General features: G+C 51.3%; 1 protein-coding gene and 1 pseudogene across 2 annotated transcripts in view; one reads left to right on the top strand and one right to left on the bottom strand.

Moving 5' to 3' along the window:
• The window catches only part of GTPBP1 (GTP binding protein 1), a 28,120-nt gene extending 10,556 nt beyond the window's left edge, over positions 1-17,564 (top strand). Inside the window, exons 4-12 of the mRNA XM_011978851.1 lie at positions 686-1,034; positions 5,773-5,896; positions 8,338-8,452; positions 10,026-10,170; positions 10,278-10,460; positions 11,235-11,370; positions 12,005-12,183; positions 13,496-13,696; positions 14,644-17,564. Of these exons, the coding sequence (XP_011834241.1) occupies positions 686-1,034; positions 5,773-5,896; positions 8,338-8,452; positions 10,026-10,170; positions 10,278-10,460; positions 11,235-11,370; positions 12,005-12,183; positions 13,496-13,696; positions 14,644-14,736 (1,525 nt within the window). The 3' untranslated portion in view covers positions 14,737-17,564. The remainder of the gene's footprint in view (positions 1-685; positions 1,035-5,772; positions 5,897-8,337; positions 8,453-10,025; positions 10,171-10,277; positions 10,461-11,234; positions 11,371-12,004; positions 12,184-13,495; positions 13,697-14,643) is intronic.
• Positions 6,134-7,543, bottom strand: LOC105538867 (annotated as a pseudogene). Its single transcript, XR_001005975.1, has one exon. The product of XR_001005975.1 is annotated as a thioredoxin-dependent peroxide reductase, mitochondrial pseudogene (transcript).
• Positions 17,565-18,750: the final 1,186 nt, after the last annotated feature.

The following is an 18,750-nucleotide window of genomic DNA, read 5'->3' as shown; positions in this document are numbered from 1 at the left end:
CCGGCTAATTTTTTGTATTTTTAGTAGAGACCAGGTTTCACCGTGTTAGCCAGGATGGTCTCGATCTCCTGACCTCATGATCCGCCCGTCTTGGCCTCCCCAAGTGCTGGGATTACAGGCGTGAGCCACCGCGCCCGGCCGGGGTCCCCATTCTTCACGGAGGTTGGTGACTGAGCCTGTGGCACTCGGCATGTCAGCTCCATCCTTTCCCCTCCTGAGGAGCGGAAAGAAGTGTCCGGGTGTCCGGGGACATGGTGGCTTCTTGCTCTAATTCTGCACTTCCCTGTCCCTTTGGAAGGAGCACAAGAGAGGCCAGCCGTGCATTCTGTGGTCATTCTCTGTGGGTTTGTTTCTTTTCCCTTCAGCCTGTGAGCCTGGAAACCAGGGTCATGGAGAAGAGCCTTTTGTGCCTCTGGTAGCCTTGCGGCTCTTCCTGGCAGCACCCGCAAGCTAGTGGGAGTTAAGGGAGATAGCTGCTGTGGGAGTCTGGACCCTTCTGATGACTTTTTAGCAGCAGCTCCAGGAACCTTCCCACTGTGCTCCTCCTGCTCAAGGAGGAGCTGTGAGCCGGAGGGGATCAGGGCAAGCCTGGACTTGCGGATCCAGTTACTGGGGTTGTGAGTGGTCACTCCACTTCACTCACGCACTAACTCTCACACAGATGTATGGGTTCATCTACATGCAGGGTAGCAGTGGTGGGCAACGTGGATGCTGGCAAAAGCACGCTTCTGGGGGTCCTGACACATGGGGAGCTGGACAATGGCCGAGGTTTTGCCCGCCAGAAGCTCTTCCGCCACAAACATGAAATTGAATCTGGTCGCACCAGCAGTGTGGGCAACGACATTCTGGGCTTTGACAGTGAAGGCAATGTAGTGAACAAGCCTGACAGCCATGGCGGCAGCCTGGAGTGGACCAAGATTTGTGAGAAGTCCACTAAAGTCATTACCTTCATCGACTTGGCTGGTCATGAGAAGTACCTGAAAACCACTGTCTTCGGCATGACAGGCCATCTGCCTGACTTCTGCATGCTCATGGTGAGTGGGAGGCGCCCCAAGGAGGAGAGGCTTCAGCAGGGCTGCGTGGGTCTGGTTGTGTCCAAATCTGAACTGTTCTGAGACTGAGGCCTGTTGGTTTGGGGCTTTAACATCGGGTAAGGCTGGCAAGTTTTGCAGGGGTGCCCAGTCCTCTGAGTAATGGTCTTCTCAAGGCTTGAACCTTGATCTCTCCCATACATTAGGCTAGGGAAGGGATCCTCTTGGTAAAAACCAGGTACCCTTGAAGACCTGTCTTATTTTTTGCAGAGGCATAGAGGAGGGTTTCTCCTGGGGCTTACTTGTTACCTTCAGAAATGTTTTCTGCAGAGGATTGGGCTACTTTGAGGAGGTGACACCAGGTAGGTAGTACCTTCAGAGGGGGAGGCCTGGGGAAGAAATGGAGAAGACAGCCATAGGAGGCACAGGCCACATTCGAGAGGCCCTGAAGGGTGGCCTCCTGGAGCCTGGGAAGAGGATAGGCCAGTGCACAGCCCTTGTTGAGAGGCTCCTGTGTGTCTGGTACTGTGTGAGGTCTGATGATACAGCAATGAATGGGACTGTCCAGAGGCTCCCAAAAAGCTTAGGGTCACATGTGATTAAATTTTTAAGTAACTATTCCTGCTAGGAACATTAAAAACAACCAGGCTGGGCGCGGTGGCTCATGCCTGTAATCCCAGCACTTTGGGAGGTCGAGGTGGGTGGATCACGAGGTCAGGAGATCAAGACTGTCCTGGCTAACACGGTGAAACCCCGTCTCTACTAAAAATACAAAAAATTAGCCAGGCGTGGGTGCAGGCGCCTGTAGTCCCAGCTACTCAGGAGGCTGAGACAGGAGAATGGCCTGAATCCCGGGAGGCGGAGCTTGCAGCTAGCCGAGATCTTGCCACTGCACTCCAGCCTGGGCAACAGAGCAAGACTCCATCTCAAAAAAAAAAAAAAAAAAAAAAAAATTTTAAGCAGCTCATCTAATGGATTAACAGAGAAAGAAAGGGAGCAGAGGACTCCGTGTTGGATCCCATTGCTAAGTTTGCCTTTATGAGCCACTGATCTTCCTCCCTGGACAGACAGTGGGAGTGCCGAGGGGAGTGGCAAGGCCTATAACCTTGTGCACATCTCCACAGCTTTCACAGCAGGAGGGAGGGCGGGAAGGGAGAGAGTCAGAGAGACACATGCCTTGAGTGTTCCCTTGGCAAGGCCTTCCCAAAACCCTTCCCCATTTCTCAATTCCTTCAGCTGCCTGTATTAATAAATGTAGTAAACAAAAGCATCTGTTCATAGCAGACTTGATCAAGTTGCTGCACAAACACAGGTTCTCAAGCAAATTCTCCCCAAACTGGAGAGCCGTAAAGAGAGGCAGAGCATGCTGTGTGAACACTCGTAGGCTCTCTGCCTGAGGCTTTTGGGACCTCAGCATGCCTTCATTTTCCATGTCCTTGAATGTTGCAAAGGGCCATGACCAGCTTCTTGACTGGGCTGAGGAAAGCTGCTTGCCAGGAAGGGATCTTAGCAGAAGATCCAGAGGGCGTATTTGGGGAAGTTGTTGGGTTAATATTAAGAAGGGTACAGAAACTGATTGAGAATAAGCATTTTTCCAGCTGAGCTATAGTGAGTAAGACCAATTAATGGAAATGTCTTCACTCTGGACAAAATGTTACATATGTATTATCTGACTTTTTGGTTGTGATCCAAATATTAACATTTCTGCAGAAAACAATGAGATATTTCATTATAGTCCCATGGCATTCAACTTCTAGGAAAAAATATTTAAAATATATAGAAAACAGTGCCGTAGAGCACACTCTTCTCCAGGTTGGGAAGAGCAAAAACAAATCTGCCTTGGGTTGGAATGGTGGCTAAAGGACATGGAAAGACATAGGGAAGACTATGGAGGTGTCCTGGTGGAGGGAGGGGGATGTGCCAGCTGGGGTGACTCATCTGGGAGCCATGGAAACCCAGTGGGCATCTCCATGACACACTGGAACGGATAGGGCGCTGTGTAAACACATCATGGCAGTTTTTCTTTCAGATTTTCTTCCAGTTTAGTATGGTACAAAATAGTGAAAAGTTTCCTCCCAGAGGCAACCAGGATTTCCAGTTTCTTGTGTACCTGCCGGAGATATTTTGTACTCAGACTAGCAAATTTGCATATATACTCTCCCTCCAATTTTAAACCTTCAGAAAAGGTCAAAGAATAGTATAACGAATACCATAAACCCACCACTTAGATTCAGCAATCATTAACATTTTGCCATATTTATATGTATAATATATATATGGTGGGTACATATGTGTTTATATGTTTTTTATTTACTTAATTTTTTTTTTTTGAGATGGAGTCTTGCTCTGTCACCCAGGCTGGAGTGCAATTGTGCGATATCAGTTCACTTCAGCCTCTGCCTCTTGGGTTCAAGTGATTCTCCTGCCTCAGCCTCCTGAGTAGCTGGGATTACAGGCACACGCCACCACACCCAGCTAATTTTTAGTATTTTTAGTAGAGACAAGGTTTCACCGTGTTGGCCAGGCTGGTCTGGAACTCCTGACCTCCAGCAATCTGTCCACCTCGGCCTCCCAAAGTGCTGGGATTAGAGGCATGAGCCACCGCACCCAGCCCGATTTAATATTTTTTAAAGAGACAAAGCCTCACTCTGTCACCCAGGCTAGAGTGCGGTAGTGCGACTATAGTTCACTATAAGCTTTCAAACTCCTGGGCTCAAGGGATCCTCCCATCTCAGCCTCTCAAGTACCTAGGACTATAGGTGTGCACAACCACGCCTGGCTAATACTAATTTTTTTAGAGACGAGATCTTGCCATGTTGCCCAGGCTGGTCTCAAAACTCTTGACTTGAAGTAATCCTCCCACCTTGGTGCCTCCCACAGTGCTGGGATTACAGGTGTGAGCCACCCTGCCCAGCCAAGTATATATGTTTAGTTTTTTGTTTTTTGTTTTTTTTTTTTTCTGAATCACTTGAAAATAGTGGAAATGTCTTCACCCCGGACAAGGCACAATGTAGACATTGTGACTTTTCACTCCCAAACACTTCAGCATACAGCTCCTAAAAGTAAGGCCTGTCTCCTACTGTTTTTACAATCAAGAAAATGAAGAATAGTTACCTAATATCCTCAAATATCTAGTCTGTATTTATATTATTTCAGATGTTTCCCAAATATCTTTCAGCTGCTTTTTTTAAGCCATGAATCAGTCACCACTTATCCCCCACCGCCTTTTATTTTCTTTGAGATGGAGTCTTGCTCTGTTGCCCAGGCTGGAGTGCCGTGGCACAATCTTGGCTCACTGCAACCTCTGCCTCCTGAGTTTAAGCGATTCTCCTGCCTCAGCCTCCTGAGTAGCTGGGATTACAGGCACCCGCCACCATATGCAGCTAATTTTTTTTTATTATTATTTTTAGTAGAGAAGGGGTTTCAGCATGTTGGCCAAGCTGGTCTCGAATTCCTGATCTCAGGTGATCCACCCGCCTTGGCCTCCCAAAGTGCAGGGATTACAGGCATGAGCCACCATGTCCAGCTGACCACTCATCTCTTTATGATAGCATTCTATATACAACTTACTTTTTTTTCCACCTGTTAAAAGCATATTTTGGAGATTAGTTCATATCAGTAGATAAGAATTTTTTCCTTCTTTTGTACAGCACATTTCATACATGTGCCCTGATTTATGTAACTAGTCATTATGGTGATATTTGGAAACATTTGTTGTTACTGGAAGGATAGTAACAGTAATAACAGGTGCAGTTGCTTAAACACGTAGTTCATGCTAGTTGTATGCTGGACCCTTCATGTGTGTTGTGACATTTAAACATCAAGTGACCCTCTGAAGTGGATATTGTTATCCCCATTTTATAGATGGGGAAACTGAGGGCCAGTGATGTTAAGTTGAATCCATTTGTTGTTGTTGTTGTTTATGAGACACAGTCTCGCTCTGTTCCCCAGGCTAGAGTGCAGTAGCTCGATCATGACTCACTGCAGCCGCAACCTCCCAGGCTCAAGTGATCCTCCCACCTCGCCTCCCAAGTAGCTGAGACTACAGCGTATGCTGCCATACCCAGCTAATTTTTCTTTTTGTTTTCGCCGGGGGGGAAACGAGTTTCACTCTTGTTGCCTAGGCTGGAGTGCAATGGCGTGATCTCGACTCACCGCAACCTCCACCTCCCAGGTTCAAGCGATTTTCCTGCCTCAGCCTCCTGAGTAGCTGGGATTACAGGCATGTGCCACCATACCCGGCTAATTTTGTATTTTAGTAGAGACAGGGTTTCTCTCATGTTGTTCAGGCTGGTCGTGAACTCCCGACCTCAGGTGATACGCCTGCCTTGACCTCCCAAAGTGCTAGGGTTATAGGAGTAATCCTCTGTGCCCGGCCTTAATTTTTGTATTTTTTTGTAGAGATGGGGTCTTACCAGGTTGTCCAGCCTGGTCTCAAACTCCTGACCTCAAGTGATCTGCCTGCCTTGGCCTCCTAAAGTGCTAGGTTTACAGGCGTGAGCCACCGCTCCTGGCCTGGATTCACTTTGATGGCTCAAGACAGTTGTTTCCCTGACTGGGTTTATCTTTTTTATTGTTTGCAAGTCTCCTCCGATTTTGACACCCCACATCGTTGAGTCAGGGGTTAAAGTGATTTTTGCCCAGCCCAGCTTTCATCCACATCTGCCTTTGAGCCCCTGTGTCCACCCAGCAGCAATCTCTTTCTCTCTCGTCCTGATAATTCCTTTCTGTGTTGGGGCAGGTGGGCAGCAATGCCGGCATTGTGGGGATGACCAAAGAACACCTGGGCTTGGCACTGGCACTCAATGTACCTGTCTTTGTGGTAGTCACCAAGATTGACATGTGTCCTGCCAACATCCTGCAAGGTAAGTGAAGCCTCCAGCCAGCAGCAGCCGCTCTAATTAGTGCTGTCAGCTGTGTGCCTCCAGGTGGTCTGCTACCACGGCTTTAGCCCAGAAACTTCTTTTCTTTTTTATTTTTATTTATTTTTTTATTTTATAACATGTTTATTTTTTTACGTGCTCTACATTGAACACTTCAGCGAAGAAAATAATTATAATAATTTCAAAATGCAATCCCTGGATCCAATAAATATTCTTTATAATCCATGACACTAATCAATATCTAGAAATATATGTCGACAAAGTTAACTAATGAATAAAATAAATAAAATGACTACATAAACTACAAATTTCAGGCATGAGGGATCATGTATGATCAGTTAAGTCACTCTGCCACTTTTTAAAATAATACGATTCACATTTGCTCCAATCACATAAACGTTCATTTCAGGAGTTACATTTGACTGCTGATAACAACTGAAAGCTGTGATCTTTGTTAGCTTAAAAGAAAATTCAGTTTAATACAAACACATTCAAGATGAAAACTTTAGGACCCTTGATCAGAAGCTTTCAATGTGTGTTGCTCTACTTTGTTGTAGGCAAGATTCAAGTAAGGCTAAGACAGAAGAGTGTTTCCATTGAAGACATGATCTAAGAATTGCCTTCTACAGAGGTGAATTATGTTCTGTAGAAACTAGCTAGCTAGCCACCAAGACGTTACCAATAAAGGATTCCTTGTATTAGCAACTAACCATGCTTAAAAGGCCCTACCCAGTATTACAAAAATAAAACATTTAGAGTAATATTTATGAATACAAACACAATTGGTTCCTTGCCTTCTACAGATAGTCATCTATAAAATGATAAAAGGTTTCAACTGTGGTTCTTCTCTGGGGTGAGAAGGTGCAGATACATATGGGTGATCTACCGATTTACCTTCTGAAAGTACTCTTTGGAAGCAGCTGGATTTGGCTTGATTGCAGGAGAATCCAGTGTCCAGTTTGCTGGGCAGACTTCTCCATGGGTTTCTACATACTGGAACGCCTTCACCAAGCAGAGGGTCTCTTCCACGCTTCGGCCCACTGGGAGATCATTGATGCTCAAGTGCTTGATGACTCCATTGGGGTCAGTTATGAAGAGACCTCTTAGTGCAAGACCAGGACCTTCTAACAGCACACCGTAGTCTCAGGAAGTTTGCTTAGATCTGACAAGAGTGGGATGTGCATGTGGCCCAAACCACCATTCTTTCTTGGTGTATTTATCCAGGCAACTAAAGTGGGAATCCACTGAGACCACAACAACTTCACGGTTCACATCGTGAAATTCCTTAGCTTTGTCACTAAAAGCAACAATTTCTGTAGGAAACATGAAGGTGAAATCTAAAGGATAGAAGAAGAGCACCAAATATTTCCCCTTAAAGTCATCAAGGCTTAGGTCTTTGAACTCTCTATTGACAATGGCTGTACCCTTAAATAGGGTGCATGCTGGGCGACAGCAGGTGCATGTTATGAGGAGCTGATGCTAAAGAATTTTGCTTGACCAGAACCGGACCATAATATGTTTGTCAAGCTCATTCTTCCCAGAAGCAGCAGGCCTGAGGGCTGCAGTGGCAGAAATGCCCCAAGGAATGGCACTCACATGTCGGAGCAGCCTTCCCACAGCAGCTGCCATCTTCAGTGCATGCAGGCGAAACTTGCTTTGTCTTGTACTTAGATCTTGGCCTGAATTTCCATCAGCCCAGAATCTTCTGCTACTTCCTCCCCTATAGTTCTTGGTCTGAGCACAGCCTAGAATTATCCTCTTCCTTGTTCCTTCTGGTTCCAAATGCAGAAATTTTGAGCTCCTGAATCTGGCATCTTTTTTCAGGTGACCTCAGGCAGAAGGAGTTGGGCTCTACCAGCTAAGCTGGATATATATGGTGAAGTTTGGACAGAGGGTCTGATTACCTTTTACCACCAAAGCTTTGACACAGGGTTGCAGGACTAGGCCTTCGTGCCTTTTTCCCTCACTGCTAAAGATTGTAGAAAAGTATCCTTTTGGGAGGCCTCATAATAAGGTCTCTGTAGACTTCTAAATATCTAAGAGATCCTTTTTGTTGGATGAGATTTTTTTTTTCCAGGAAATAGTGCATTCTGAGAACTGAAGTGTGAACTGAATTGTTTTTCTTGGGGACCCTCAAGTCACATGCTTACAGGAGGCAGGTCGTCCAGACATAAGAGAAATCTGCCAGGTTTCAGACGCAGAACCCTAGAAAAGAGGCCCCATCTATGCTTTTCTTACTCTAGCAGCACCCAAAGTTTTGATCCTCGTTTTTGCTTCTCCAGGCATTGTGGCATTTAATACTGGTCCATCTATCTGTGTCTGTCTCCTGCTTGCATCAGTAATGGGTGGACCCATCTTGCTCTGGAAGCCTGGCCAAAGAGAAGGTTGTGTCCCCCTAATTCTGTTCCATTTCACCCTTTAAGAAACCCTGAAGCTGTTACAGCGCCTGCTGAAGTCACCAGGCTGCCGGAAGATCCCCGTGCTGGTGCAGAGCAAGGATGATGTGATTGTCACAGCCTCCAACTTCAGCTCCGAAAGGTAACGGGTAGGGAGCGCACACTTCAGACAGGCACCCTTGCAGGCAGGACCACAGTGAGTGATGGGCCTGGAGTGGCTGTCAGCTTGGGCATGAGGTCTCATGAAAACACCACATCAACACCTGTTCCTATTCGGAGATCGGAAGAAATAGATGCTTCCGATCTTAGCCCAGGGTCTCCCAAGCCAGCATTGTTGCCCAGGGGCAATATCATGTAACCCAGATTGTGAGGTACTGGCATTCCTGAGGTTGGCATCCCGGCTGAGACTTCAGTGTCCTTATCTGTGAAATGGGAATAACATTCCTTTCCCTGTAGGGCTCCTGTGAATGTTGGAAATGAATCATTAGAGCACTTAATGCCCTGCCTGGCTGATAGATGGTAAATATGCAGCCATTTTTGTAACTCAGTTTTTTATACTGTTGTTCCTCAAAAGCTCACTAATCATAGATAAGTTTTGGCATTTACTCATTAATGTATTCTTTCATTCCATAAATATTTACTGGATGTTTGTTCTGCCAGACTCTTCATCTAGATGTTGAGGATTCAGAGTTGAATTGAACACAATCCTTGTCCTCAAGGGGTTCAGCTCCTTGGTTAGAGATGCTGTCTCGATAATGGTGAACTCTACCAATTTTGCCTCTTCGCCCAGAGCTTGGTCTATAGTGCCAGGCCCAGAGCAGCCTGGCTTTTTGCCTGTGCCTCTACCCTGATGTGGTCTTCAGTACCATCAGTTGGCCAGCAGAGGGGGCACGTTTCAGACAGCCCCATTTGAGCTTGTTGATACTGTCCAGTGCCTATTCTGTGCAGACACTATTCTAGGAGCTGTGGGGAATGTATAATTCCTGATCTCAAGGATTTCAATTCATTCACCCTGAGTAGGAGCGATAGAGACCATTTACGGGACTCCGATGGAAAATCAGAGGCAGTCATGTGTAACAGAGAAAAAGCTCTCCAGGAACTCAGAGGAGTCAAGAGTGTCCACCCAGGAAGGCTTTCACGGAAGAAGTGGTATTTGAGATGAGCTCTGAAGGGTGAGAGGGCCTGGTAGTTGCGTAAAAGGGAAAGAATTCAGGAAGGAAGGTCAGAGTGAGCAAATCCACAAGGGCAGAAAAGTGCCAAGGTTTTAGGAGAAGGGAAAGTTTTCTGGTGTGGCTGGAATATAGGAATTTGCGAGAAGTGAATCTGCAGAGATGGCTACAAGCCCAAGCAAAGGGCTGTGTGTGTTGGGAGAGGGATTTGGAGTGTCTTCTCTGCAGCGGAAAGGCGGTTAAGGATTTTAAGCAAGCATGCGTGTGCTTGAGGAAGAAGCAGTCATGAGGTTCCAAACTAGGACAGAGAGGAGAGGACAGGTGTCAGAGACAGAAGTGAGTGAGAGAAGAAGGCCTCAGAGCAGGGCTAGCTAGGAACTTGCTAGGTAGGGCGGAGAGGTCAAGCCCTCGGAAGAGGGAGAGGTGGAGTCATGAATAGCAGCATCTGCTCCTCGAGCCCTGTTGCTGCCCCTGCCCTGTGTCAGAGCAGAGCTAGCCTCCTAAGCGCCTCTCTCCTTTCTTCCTTCCTCTCCTCCCTCTGCTTAGGATGTGCCCGATATTCCAGATCTCCAATGTTACAGGCGAGAACCTAGATCTGCTGAAGATGTTCCTCAACCTCCTCTCCCCCCGCACCAGCTACAGGGAGGAGGAGCCTGCTGAGTTTCAGATTGATGACACCTACTCCGTCCCGGTGAGTGGCTCTGGGCGGGTGGCTGGGTAGGCATTTCCTACAGTGACATCAGGGGGTGGGTCTGTGCTGGGGATGCACTTATGAGGCCAGGGTCTTCTCCTTGGCAGGGTGTGGGGACAGTGGTGTCGGGAACAACACTGAGAGGCCTGATCAAGCTGAATGACACACTGCTGCTGGGCCCAGACCCCCTGGGTAACTTCCTGTCCATTGCTGTCAAATCCATCCATCGCAAGCGCATGCCTGTCAAGGAGGTGCGGGGTGGCCAGACAGCATCCTTTGCGCTGAAGAAGGTGAGTAGCGATGATACTGAACACTCCCCTCAGACTCCATCATGCTAGGCTCTGGGCCAGATGCCTTACTTACCCACTCCAGTCCTCATGGCTGCTCTGCAAGATCGGGATTACTGCCCTCATTTTTACAGATGAGGAAACTGAGGCTCATAGCCCAGGGACTTGCTCAAGACCCACAGCTTATAAGTGCTAGAGTGAGGAATGCCTGCCTTGTCTGCTCTGTTCCTCCCTCTGGTGCCTGAGCAGGGTGGCCTGAGCTCAGTGGTGAGGTCAGATAGGAGTATCCTTGCTATGCAAGGATCCTTCTACATAGGGCCATTGGGATCTGTGCCAAATCCTCTTCCCATTCAGCCTTCTATCTCCTGGGGTTTGGGGTGGGTTCTAGTTCTGGGGTCACCTACCTTTAGCCACCAACTAAATTAACCAGGAAAAGTAGGACTTTCTTCCCCACAGTGGTCAGGTCATGCTCACCTGTTCCTTCCCCGTGAATGCTTGCCTGCCTTTGCTTCCTCATTCGTCCTTCATGGCCCAGCAGCTGAAGTGCTGATTCCCGCGTGAAGCCTTCCTGAACCCCATTAGTAGTGTTGAGTCTTCCCATGGAGCACTGAGGCTGCTCGTGCTGTCCACCCTAGAAGACCTGTGGTCCAGGTGGTGAGGAAACCAGGCAGAGTTGGGGTGGTCCCTATCCCTAGAAAGACTCTTGGTCCCTGGGACCAGGGGTGAAATCAGAAGGCATCATTGTCCCTGAGGGCCGGGGCTCCCTCTTTCTTTCAGATCAAGCGCTCGTCCATCCGGAAGGGCATGGTGATGGTTTCCCCACGTTTGAATCCCCAAGCCTCCTGGGAGTTTGAGGCCGAGATTCTCGTCCTCCACCACCCCACCACAATTAGCCCGCGCTACCAGGCCATGGGTAGGTGTCTAAGGCCCTGCCAGCCCAGGAGGCCCTCGTGCTAGCTCCCCTCAGAAGGTGCTCCAGCAACCCAGGCCCCCCAGTTCCAGCTGCAGCTGGGCGGTGGGTCTCCTTCCTGTTTAGTGATGCCGTTCCTTCTGTTCCACCCATGAGCCACAGTGTTGATTCCTTCCCACAAACACTGAGGGCTGGGCTCTGAGGCCCAGACCTGTCCTCAGGGACCTCACATGCATTCCTTCAGCAAGGTCTGCTGAATGCTGCTGGGTGCCCAGCGGTGTTGCTAAGGTGCAGGGAACAAAGATGAGGTAGATGGGCAAGGATCCTTCCCCGCAGAAGCCCACAGTCCAGCGAGGAGGCGCATGTGCAGAGTGTGCTGTAATCCCAGGAACTCGGACCCTTGTCTGCACAGGGCCTGGGGGTGGGGGATGATGGGTGGGCATTAGCTGGAGGAAAATGTGGGAGATGGTAAGGCAGGATCAGAGCCAAGAGCAGGCTTCACGGGGGTCTGTAGCCCCAGAGATAAGCCCCCACCCTTCCACAGCTTAAGCGTATTTCATGCTTTCACTCACTGCCTCCCTTGTCCTGAAGCCACCAGGTGGCTCCAGCCTATCCTGACCTCTGGCTCCCTTGACAGTGCACTGTGGGAGCATCAGGCAGACAGCCACCATTCTGAGCATGGACAAGGACTGTCTGCGCACTGGGGACAAGGCCACTGTACATTTCCGCTTCATCAAGACCCCTGAGTACCTGCACATAGACCAGCGGCTGGTGTTCCGGGAAGGCCGCACCAAGGCTGTCGGCACCATCACCAAGGTATGGCCAGGGCGGACCTTGCCTGCCTCCAGGAAGCACTCAGGGGCCACCCTGATCACAGGGCAGAGGTTTAGTCATTGCCATGGGAGAGCTGGACCCACTGAGGTGTAGCTTTGGTGCCATCTCTCTACTCCCTTAGAGGTATCCCATGGCCTCCTGTCTTGGGCAGTGGTGGTGACCATGGAGAGGAGAAGGTAGGGTTGGGGTATGGTTTTCCTCCATAGAAAACTGGTGACGGAAAGTCTGGGCCCAGCCAGGCTCAGCCTCCAAGGTGCTATCACAGGTTCCTGTGGCCTCGCTGGGGCCATGCCTAAGGTCTCCTCTCAGAGCAGAGGTCTGGTTGGAGTGAGTGCAGGGGGTTATGGGCCTCAGTTCTCTTGGGGCTTAAGCTGTTTGTGTGTCCTGGACACTTGCCCACTGCAGACCTTGCCCTGGGTCTTGGAGGGGCATTTGGTAGAGGGGTTTGACCCCTGCTCCGTACAAAGGAGGTACTGGCCCCAGCCTGTCTGAGATCTTGGAATCAGTCTTTGGCTGACTTTGCCTCTAGAAAAGGCAAGGCATGGTCACCCTGGGGCTACAGATGTCCTCGAAGACCTGCATGCTCCTGGGACTGCTGAGTTTGGCCAAGCCTGCAGCAAACATTGTAATGTCCTCTGGGACTCACTGGGCTTCTTTTGTGCTTTGTATGAGAGAGAACTTGGACCACAAGGGAAGATTGCAAGTCAGTTACTTCTGGCTGACAGCTTTCAAGATTTCTGATAGCCAAACTTCAAATGTTTCCAGCTGATGAGACATTGACTTGGTCTCTTTGGGAGGCCTGGAGTTAACACTTGCCCTAGACTTTTGTTATGGGAGCAGCAGCAGGGTCCTGGGGCTGGAGCTGCAGCTCACGCTCTGAGGAGTCTCCACCAGCTTAGCAACGAGAGCCCGCAGCTCCACTCGCCAGGTTATGTGCAGGCTCTGGGCTCTGGGGCCTGGACTGAGTGGGAGGTGGGAGCAAGGTTCACCGATTTCCCTGTAGGAACAACAGCTGTAGCAGAGAAGAGGATGGAGCCTTTCTGGGCCGGGCAGAGGCAGGAAGTGAGGCATGAGCCCAGGGTCATAGCAGTCCTGGGCTACTGAGTGGGGATGAGAATGCCTCTTCATCCCCACTGCCTCCTGTCATGTCCTTCCTGCCATCCGTCTTGCCCTGAACTGGCAAGATCAAGGAATGAGGAGTCCCTGGGAGAAGGGGGCTGGGGGTGGGGGGGTAGCCAAGCCAGTGCCACTGCCCTGCAGCTCCAGCCTCAGCCTCTCTCTATGGCTCCCACAGCTGCTCCAGACCACCAACAACTCCCCGATGAACTCCAAGCCCCAGCAGATTAAAATGCAGTCGACGAAAAAGGGCCCCCTGACGAAACGAGACGAGGGGGGCCCATCTGGCGGGCCAGCAGTAGGAGCACCCCCACCTGGAGATGAAACTTCCTGTCTAGGGGCTGGGCAGCCAGCTGCGTCCAGCAGTCTCCAGCCTCAGGTGAGCGTGGGCCCCTCGTGGCTTTGGCACGGTGGTGGGGGCTGTGGCTTCTACCCTGATTTGGTGAGGGTGACATGTAGGCCAGCCTCAAGCTTGGCTACAAGGTCTCCTCAACAACTCTGGCACTGAAGTGCTCCTTAGTGTGAGGCATTTGTCTCTAGAAGCTATAAGGCAGTGCTTTCCAAATCAGGGAATACAGCCCACCTGAAACCAGTTTAATTGGCCCTAACTAGCATTTGGTTTTAATGAAATAAAACAGAACAGAAAAATGTCGAAGCTTCCCTTTCGTAGTAAGTCTTGCAGGTATTGCTGGTGTGAGTGTCCAGGTGATATATGTGTGCACTGCAGTCCAGCAGGTTTGAGAGACACTGCCTTAGAGGGTCCTCCTCTGTCCCGTCCCTGACGTGCACACATCCTGAAGGGCAGGTGGCCTTGGGATGTGCCAGTGAGCCTCTTACCCGGCCTCTCCTGCCAGCTGTCTCCTACAGGCACTCTCCTGGCGTGATGAAGGCCTGGTGCCCCTTGCACCCCTCTCCCCAGCATCTTTCTCCGTTGTCCCCTCATTGGAAAAGGAGGCTATGCCTGGATCTGTCTGTCCATTCTGTTATCTGTCTCCTATTGGGTCTTTCCTCTGGTTCATTTGCTTCCTTTCTGTCTCTCCTGCTCTGCTTTGTGCTTCTCTGAACATCCGCTTCTCACACCCTCATCACATGTGTCCTACCCACCCTGTTAGGAAGGCAGGGCAGGCACTGGCTCCATTTTAGAGACAGAGGGGAGGTGTTGCAGGCAGAATGGCCCAGGAAATTCCTGAGCAGGCTGGGGTGAAGACAGACCACGCTGCCTGCTCATGCATCTTCCGTCCCCCTCTCCCTGCTGCTCAGCCCCTCTGCTCTCTGGCCCTGCTCCCGATGGGCCAGTGCTTCTCAAGCTCCTTCTCTCTCTTTCAGTCCAAGCCCAGCAGTGGAGGCCGGCGACGAGGGGGCCAGCGCCACAAGGTGAAGTCCCAGGGGGCCTGTGTGACTCCTGCCAGCGGCTGCTGAACCTTCTCCTGGCCCACCCCACCACCCAAGGGGTCATCATACTCTGGCCACCGCTCCACCAGATGGGCAGAGCAGCTATGACCGCCACCCAGCCCTCCTGCTCAGGCCACAGCCGGAGCCTCCGCATTGCCCCCACCCCCATTTTCCAGGGGGGTTGTAATTTATAAGCTGAGGAAGGCAGCCAGACCTGGAGGACTGACCGTCTCCCACTGTCCTCCCAACCTTCTTCCTCACTCTCACATTTTTTGTACATCTGGGCCCTTAGTTTTTATTCTGTTTATTATACGTCTCTGTCTCTCTCTCTTGTGTGTGTGTGTGTGGTGCAGGCGTGCCACCCCCAGGGCCATATCAGCCTCTCTTTTCTCCTCCATGGCTGCCTGTCTGCATGTCTGTCTCTTTGAGAATCCTCGGGGCCGTCAGGGGATGTCAGGAGGGGAAGGAGCCGCTCTCCTATCTTGCTGCTCCTCCTGGCACTCAGGAGCCCCTTCCATGGAGACAGACTGGGTGGAGGGGCTTCTGGGATTTGGTGTCTGCTGCTGCCAGAGCAGGAACCCACAGTCTAGGACTTGGGCATTTTAACAGAGAGAAAGTAGTGGCTTCTCCTTTTCTCTCTCCTCCTCTTTCCCTTTAAGCCCGCAAACAGGTCATCATGCCAAAAGCTCTCTGGTTATAACCTGGAGACACGTGGAGGGGAGTAGTGATGGGATTGTAGGACTCTCCCTATCCCGGGCCGGGCTCTGACCCTGACCCTGGCCCTGGCCCTGGCCTTGGCCACCGACCCAAAGACAGCTGGTGGGTTTCCCCTTGGAGACAATCCTGTGTTTGCCTGGGCCAGCCCTGGCTGCCCTCAGCTTTTGCTGATCTGCCCGGCCTGGAGCCTCCCCTCACCCCGCTTCTTGTTGGGCCTCAGGCACTGGTCACGAAAAGGGTGTCTGGGTCTGCTCAGGATCATGTTTTCTAGCACCTCCTGTTGGAGGGGTGGAGGGATGTTCCCCTGAGCTAGGCTGAGACTAAAACCCCATCTTCCCCATCATGTCACCCCCATGGCTGCTACAGGAGCACAGTAGTGAGGCCTGAGCTCCAGGTTTAAAAGACAACTGGAGTGTGGGGAGGGCAGGTAGGGGTTAGTGAAAAGACACTTCCAGGGTTAGCACAGAGCATTTAGCCCTCTGGAAGAACCCCTGCCTGGGGTGGGACTGTGCAGGCCAGAGAAGGGGACATGGGCCTGAACCCACCTGGACTGACCTCTGCACTGAAGCTACAGATGTAGGGTAGGCTGGTGGGCGGGGGTGGTTCCTTCTCTAGCCGGGGCAGACACCCAGCTGGCTGGGTCCTTCCTCAGCCTTGCCTCTTCCTGTCTCCCTTTCCTTTCCTCCTGCTTGCGGACTGCTGGTCCCCTCTCCTCCCCTCCTTCCAGCTGTTTCTAGTTACCACCTACCCCTGGCCATGGACTGATCAGACCAGCATTCAAAATAAAAGTTTGTTCCAAGTTGACAGTGTGGTGCTCCCTGCCCAGCCCCTCCAGGTGGAGGTGCTGCCACGGGAACGCAGTTGCTCTGCCTGCCCTGGGGCCCCTGGCAACAGCTGGGAGCAGGGTAGTGCTGTGAGGAGCCCAGCTTCCCCGGTCAGGCAGGCGTGGCTTCCGTGTTCAGGCTCCCTCACCAGCTGGTGACATGGGACAAGCTTACCAACCTTCTCTGAACCTGTTTTCTCATCTACAAGAGGCAAAGCCATACATCAAGGTTGTGTGGATTCAGAGAATGTGAGGCCCTGGGGTGTGCTGCACACAGGAAGGGCTTGCTCAGTGAGTGGTCTGCACGCCGTTAGCCACCCTGCCACCTCTGTGCCCTGGGCAGGCTCGAAAGGAGAGCTGTGGCTGAGACTGCCAGGGGTCTCGCACACTCCTGTTGACATTCCCAGCAACTGCCCCTGAGGTCGATGTTGTGTTTTTCTTTTTCTTTTTGTTTGAGACTGAGTCTCGCTCTGTTGACAGGCTGGAGTGCAGTGGCGTGATCTCTGCTCACTGCAACCTCCACCTCCCAGGTTCAAGCGATTCTGCCTCAGCCTCCTGAGTAGCTCCTCCTGAGTAGCTCCTGAGTAGCTGGGACTACAGGCGCACGCCACCACACCCAGCTAACTTTTTGTATTTTAGTAGAGACAGGGTTTCACCATGTCAGCCAGGATAGTCTCGATCTCCTGACCTTGTGATCTGCCTGCCTCAGCCTCCCAAAGTTTTGGCATTACAGGTGTGAGCCACTGCACCGGGCCTGTTCCGTTTTTCTAGTTAAGGGAACTGAAGCTCAGAAGTGTCACCAGCAGGTGTACATTCCCATGCCAGCCTTGCCCCCCGGCTTTTCCCAGGCAGGCTCCTGCGTGTCCGCTGGCCCCAGCCCAGTCCTCTGTCTCTAGGCTGCTTCCCTCCTGCTGTCTCTCCTGACTCTGGCCCTGCTTACAGGGCCACTACTTGCTGGTGCCTCCATAACAAGCCTCTGGCATTGAGCCCCCGGCATGGGAGGGGCTGTGGGGTCTGGGTTTCCACAAGGCTTAGCCATGGCAGAACCTCATTTTAACTCTTTGCCCCTACAAACAGCAGTACTTGCCAGAACCATTCTTGGGATTCAGGAGCCTCTGGCCGCACTCAGGAGGGTGGGGTTGGATTTGTGTAGCTGCCAGGCCCACACCTGCTAGCAGGGGGCTGACTGGATCCATGCTTTACTGTGTTTAACGGGGGTAGCAGGGTCCCTACAGCCCTCCCAGCTAAACATTTGGAACAAAACACCAGCCCTTTTGTAGCAGATGCAGAATAAAATTGTTAATCCAATCACCTCGAATGGCAAGGCCTGACCCTTCTGTGTGTGCAGCAGGTGTTTGTGGCGTCCTTCCCAGGAGTAAGGCATGTGATTGATGGTGGGATGGGGATGTCCAGACCCTGACTCCATAGTCAGGACTGTTCTGGCTTATCAGCCACCCTGGCACAGAGAAGGTCACAGGAATGAATATGCCATGCACAGGGGCAGCATAAATTTAGTTGGGTTGGGGGAAGTACTGTGGAGCCAGCAGTGTGAGGACTGTGCTGTGAGGACCCAGTAGGATTTGAATGTACAGATGGGCAGAGGGCACGTGCCCAGCCCAGGCTCTGGGCTGTTGCCACAGTGTGTGGCAACTTTCAGGGGCTTGCTTATTGGTGCTGCACGGGGACGTCTCCTTTGTTGAGATGGTGCCAGAGGCAGAGCAGGTGTTAGGGAAGGGGAGTGAGCACAGGACCAGCTGTCTCCCAAGAGGCTGAGGCATTGGCCAAGGCTTTGGGGGCTGGATTTGTGCCCCACCCAGCTCCTCTCTTGTGGCTATCTCCACAGCCCTCCCTACTGACTGGGTTCCTGGCTTTGTTTTCTCAGCCATGATGAGGAGCAGCCCTGGGCCAGGTACCACAGTGTGAGAGGCTCCAGGGTCAGGCTATAGAACCACCCGAACCAGGTCTGGGGAGCTATCTGTGGGAAAGGTCAGGGCCTGTTTTTCTCCTCGACTTGGCAGCTGCTGGCTGTTCAAGGGACCTACCTCCTTGTCCCTTCCCAGCCACAGGTCCAAGAGGCAAACAGCGAATTCCCATGGAGGAGAATCACTGTACTCCAAGCGGACATGGCCGGTAGGTAAGTGTAACTTTTTCTGCTGCTGTTCAGTGGCACTGAGAGACAGGAAGGCACCCCCGCCACACCCTTTGTGATGGGGTTATCAACGACAGCTAATAAAGCCACCTCACTTCTTCCTCATGCCAGCCCTTGACCCACAGACACTGGAGGAGGCCTGCGCCAGGCCCCGCCCCCACCACAACTGGGGTTTAGCTGAAAGTTGTGGGTGTCTGAACTTTAGGAATAAGTCTTCGGGGACATTTGTTCGGCCAAGAATCCATTTCCTCATCTGTCCAAGAGCAGCTGCCCTAGGTGATGTGCAAAGGTCATTTCCTCATCTGCCCAAGAGCAGCTGCCCTAGGTGATGTGCAAAGGTCATTTCCTCATC

The sequence above is a fragment of the Mandrillus leucophaeus genome, unplaced genomic scaffold (assembly GCF_000951045.1).
Source record: "Mandrillus leucophaeus isolate KB7577 unplaced genomic scaffold, Mleu.le_1.0 Scaffold2, whole genome shotgun sequence".
In the NCBI taxonomy this organism is placed as follows: Eukaryota; Metazoa; Chordata; class Mammalia; order Primates; family Cercopithecidae; genus Mandrillus; species Mandrillus leucophaeus.
The sequence above is the reverse complement of the archived record's forward strand: the minus strand, read 5'-3'. Positions and strand labels throughout refer to the sequence as shown.